The following is a 4,867-nucleotide window of genomic DNA, read 5'->3' on the forward strand; positions in this document are numbered from 1 at the left end:
AGAATAATACATCCTGAACAAGACTGCACGTGTCCTATCTGCCAGCCCCAAAGCTGCAAAGAGCCAGGGAAGGAAAACAACCTACAACCACACCTGCTGAGTTGGGCCTGACTCCTAACGCCTGCCCTTTTCCTAATCTATACCAGCCCAGCATTTTTTTTTTTTCATCACCTGCCCTTCTAACCTGGAACCAGTTCTGTTTGACTCGGGTGGTCTCATCTTCCCTCTCCTGCAGTGGAGGGACTCTAGCAAGTCACATCCGGCAGGGGGGTGCAAGGGGCGGAGCTCGCCCCGGAGAGGAGACCCTGCCTGCCGCCAGCATCTCTACTGCCGCGACATACTACAATCCTGCAGGTGCTCTCCTGGCCGCTCCAGCCAGACACTCAGTAGGTGATGGCGGGGGAGGGGATCGGGGTTCTGGAGGCGACCATGTGCCTGCCGCCCATACAAGAGCGGGATGCACACCTGGCCTGGTCCCGTGTCCCCGGAGCTGAGCGGCTTAGGCCCAGCAACCCCGCAGCCAGCCCTGCAACCGCACCGCCTTCCCCAGAAAACACTGGAGAGAACTCTGCCTCCCGCGTTCTGAACCTGGATGGCTGCGAGAAGGGCTCGGGTACTGGGGTGGGGACCAAAGGAAAGGCTGAGGAAGTGACGACTGAGGAAGACTCTGTAGCCGCGGAGGAGCCTGCAGAGGTGGGGGAGAAGCTGGAGTGGGTCGCGGAAGCCCAGGAAAGCCTGAGGCCTCTGGACCTCAGGGCTCTTATCGTGGACCCTCTAGAGGCCATCCAGTGGGAGTTAGAGGCCATGAGTGCCCAGGCGGATGGGGCCCACCTGCAGCTGGTGCGCAGGTTTGGGAGGATGCGTCGGTTGCACCTGGCCCGTAGGAGCTTCATCATCCAAAATATTCCAGGCTTTTGGGTCACTGCCTTCCTGAACCACCCACAGCTATCAGCTATGATCAGCCCTAGGGATGAAGACATGCTTGGCTACCTGATGAATTTGGAGGTGAGGGAGCTCAGGCACTCCAGAACAGGTTGCAAGTTCAAGTTCCTGTTTGAGAGCAACCCTTACTTCCGAAATGAGGTGATAGTGAAGGAGTATGAGTGCAGAGCCTCAGGCCGTGTGGTGGCCATTGCTACTCGCATCCTCTGGCACCGAGGCCAGGAACCTCCGGCCTTGGTGCACAGGAACCGGGATACCGTGCGAAGCTTCTTCAGCTGGTTTTCACAGCATAGCCTCCTAGAAGCCGACAGGGTGGCCCAGATCATTAAAGATGACCTGTGGCCCAACCCTTTGCAATACTACTTGCTGGGGCAAAGGCCCTACAGAGCTAGACGAAGCCTTGCAAGGTGGTCAGCAGAGGCTCTGCCAAGGCCCTATGGGTTCCAGTCTGGCTAAGTCCTGCTCAGATACTTGGTGCTTACATAGGACTCCTGCTCTCTCCCTGCCAACCTGCCTATGTCTAGGCCAGTGCTTTGCTGTCTGCCTCCTCCTCTGTGACTTCTGAGTCCTTAGCGTGTTTGGTGGACTCGGGACCAAGGCTGTGATCTTCACGCTGTTCTATGTCATGTACTTCTCATACGCCACTGTACTTATAGCAGGCACCCAATGTTACAGATGTATACTGTCATCATGGCTGTGGCCTGGACCCACATGTAAAACATGGCCTTTCACTTACTTGCCACCACAACTGACAAGGCTTCACGAGGACCAGCTCCTGTTGGAGGCCTAGCTCTTCAAAGCTTGACAAGTGCTGACTGTCCCAAACTGAGGTGTGACACCTAAGATGAAGTGGGTGCATTTGGTCCTGATGGACAACCAGACTTGGATATCCCATGGCTCCAAGACCACAGACATTGCAGCTCCTACTGACTGGACTACTGAGGATCTGCAGCCTGGACAGCCAGGTGATGAGACATGGGCGGGGCCTAAGGCCGGAAGTACACTATTCCTGACCATGCTTCTCTCCTCATCCCATGCGTGCCCCTCCCATAGCCTGCTGTTGGCTTGTGAAGACCCGTGTTGTACCCTACCCATGCCTGGCCATTGCCTTTCTGAGGAGTTCTACCTTGTCTACCATCATCCCTGTTGCCTGCTGTCAGGGCTGGAAGGGTCAACTGTCAATGTCGTGAGCGCTCCTACTACCACAGAGATTATAGCAGGCTGGCATATCTGGGTGTGTGCTCAAGGCAGGAGCAAGGTTGGGAGTCCTTTATGAAGCCTCATTCCAAGACCTACACAGAACCCAGACCTCTTGTCAGCTTCTCCTACACCTACCTGTTTTTAAGCTGCCGGGTTGTAGGTCCCGAAGAAGGGAGGCTTCTGGCCACGGGGCTTGCTTCCACTGGCAGAGATATCACATGGCTTCCACTGGCATAGATATCACATGGCTTCCACTGGCAGAGATATCACATGGCTTTTAATGGAACAATGCTGAAACATAACTGAAGATGCTATTTGTTTCCCCAAATAGCTAAGGAGACCCGTTCTTGAATTTGCCTGTCTCTAGCGAGGAAGACTGAACTCTGAACTGCTGGTGTTCTCTGCCCCCTTTGCTCTGGTTTCTCTAGCGAGGCTTAGAATATCCAGAGTACCCAGTGTCGGGCTGGAGCAGGGATGGTTAATCATTTCATTTTACATTGTGTTCTTTTAAAGAAACTTTAGTCTCCCCTCCTCCTCTGCTCCTCTACCCCTTGTGGGTTCCTATAGATAAAAAGGCTAAACTGCCCTGCCCTCCAAGTCCCCCCCAGGTTGTCATCTCACGAAAGGCCTTGCTCTCTGCTCCCTAGGACATGGGGGCATAAAACAATGGAGATGGAGAACCCTCATCTCCCTTTCTTTTGATTCACCAATATATTTTGTAAATTAGAAGAGAAACATAATATTGCCATGTCTTGACTCTTTTCTGGTCCAGTAATGAGCTTGTGTGAGCAGGAAGTTAACGTGGTTTCCATTTTGTGCCTGTTGAGTAAGACCCATGCATCATCAACTTCTCTGCCTTTGCTGAAAAACTGAGCGCACAGGCCTGCTCACGTTGAGTTGAGGACATTTGTAAGGTACCTTTGCACCTTATAACTGCTCTGTACCGCTTGGGCATTTGTGACTGTTTACTGTTGTTATTAAGTTGTAGTCTGGCACTATAATTTTATCTTACAACCAGAGTTTGAATCCTGTGATTTTGCAGGACTTAAGGCTGGGCATTGTTACTGTGTTCTGTTTGAGTAACCCCCAGAGGTAACCCTGAAATGGATGGTCTTGATGCTTCTGGACCTCCTGAGTCCTATTCCAACTGACCTGTTTCCACATGGAGAAATGTTCTTTGTGCAGTCAGAAGAGGGTTTATCTCTGACATTTATGATAAAGAATAAAAACCTTCTGATCTGACAGAAAAATAATTTAGGTCATATTATTTCCTCTTCCAAAAGCCTCTGTTCATGAACAGGCAAGCAAAGGAACCTCCCAACCCTTATCACAAGTACCCAAGCCCTGCCTCTGCTGGTCCTTGTGCCTCCCCACACCTCTCAGCTCAATGGTTTCTCCCCCTCCCCCTGACACACACATGCACACATGTACACACAATGTCCCTTGTCATTCCTGAGATGCATCAGATGGGTTCCAGCACCTGCTCTTCCCCTTTCTGGAATTTTCCTTAAGCTACAAGTTTGGGTCCTTCCACTTATTCAAGTCTCAACTACTATTTCTTTGCAAGCCTTCTCTGCTCCCACCTTGGGAATTTTCTCTTTATTACACCTAACTCTGCAATGATGTTTTTCTGTCTTCTTCTCTTGCTCCCATGAATCAGGAGAACAGGGACCCATCCAGCTGCTGTTTAGCTCCTCTGGTTCACTGCTCAGCATCTCCCAATTACCAGCATGGATGAGTGACCTTATCCGAGGCTGCTAGAGGGCTGTGTGAGGTTCTGACGAGATAAAGAACAGGGCACAGCTCTTGCCCAAAGGACTGCAGTTGGGTGGAGAGGGGTGGAGTGATGAGGGGTGACTGTACAATTTGTCATCCCACTGGAATACATATGCAAGTGAAAAGTCACTCCTAGAAATCACCAGGACAAGAGCCCACACTGCCACATGATGCTCACTCCAAACAGAGGCCATAATTGAGTCCATAGCTGGCAGCTCACCCCACTGAAGCTGACAGGAAATGGAAGACTTCTCTGGTACAGAATTCTGAGGGTAGCCTGTTTGAATTTTTGAGACAGTGTCTCATTATGTAGTCATGGCTTGCCTGGGACTGGTTAATATAGACCAGGCTGGCCTCAAACTCATGGAGATCTGCCTGCCTCTGCCTCCCAATTAGTGACATTGTAGGCATGGCCCACCATGCCTGGAATCGAGATGATCTTTGAGGAGTAGGCAAAAGTTTAATAAGCAGTGTTCTGGCAGAGGAATGGAGTTCAATAAGAGGACTTAGTAATCTAGCTTGGTAAGGCCCTGGTTCCATCCCAGCAATATAAATAAATAAAACTAACATGTGAGTCTGGAGAAGGGACTTTCTGGCAGGGTGAACTGTAAGTACAGACACGGACATAATGAAAATGCAGCATATTGAACACATGATGTCTGTCCGCGTAGATGGGTAGGGCTGGGTGGGGAGGTTGAAAACAGTGGACGCCAGACAAAAACTTTATTTTTGTTTTTGTTTTTGTTTTTCGAGACAGGGTTTCTCTGTATAGCCCTGGCTGTCTTAGAACTCACTTTGTAGACCAGGCTGGCCTCAAACTCAGAAATCCTCCTGCCTCTGCCTCCCGAGGGCTGGGACTAAAAGGTGTGCGCCACCACGCTCAGCTCCAAAGCTTTATTCTGTGTGTGGCCGAGAGGAGTGTTAGATACTGCTCAGAGGAAAGACTGAC

At 50.9% G+C, this 4,867-nt stretch overlaps 1 protein-coding gene across 1 annotated transcript; it reads left to right on the forward strand.

Annotated features, from left to right (window-relative positions):
• The first annotated feature begins 274 nt into the window (after nucleotides 1-274).
• On the forward strand, nucleotides 275-3,309 carry LOC110290552 (putative testis-specific Y-encoded-like protein 3). The gene has a single exon (XM_029474218.2). It carries the CDS (start codon nucleotides 394-396, stop codon nucleotides 1,396-1,398), a length of 1,005 nt encoding a protein of 334 aa, XP_029330078.1. The 5' UTR covers nucleotides 275-393; the 3' UTR covers nucleotides 1,399-3,309.
• Nucleotides 3,310-4,867: the final 1,558 nt, after the last annotated feature.

The sequence above is a fragment of the Mus caroli genome, unplaced genomic scaffold, assembly GCF_978045245.1.
Source record: "Mus caroli unplaced genomic scaffold, Mus_caroli_1 scaffold_2, whole genome shotgun sequence".
NCBI lineage: Eukaryota > Metazoa > Chordata > Mammalia > Rodentia > Muridae > Mus > Mus caroli.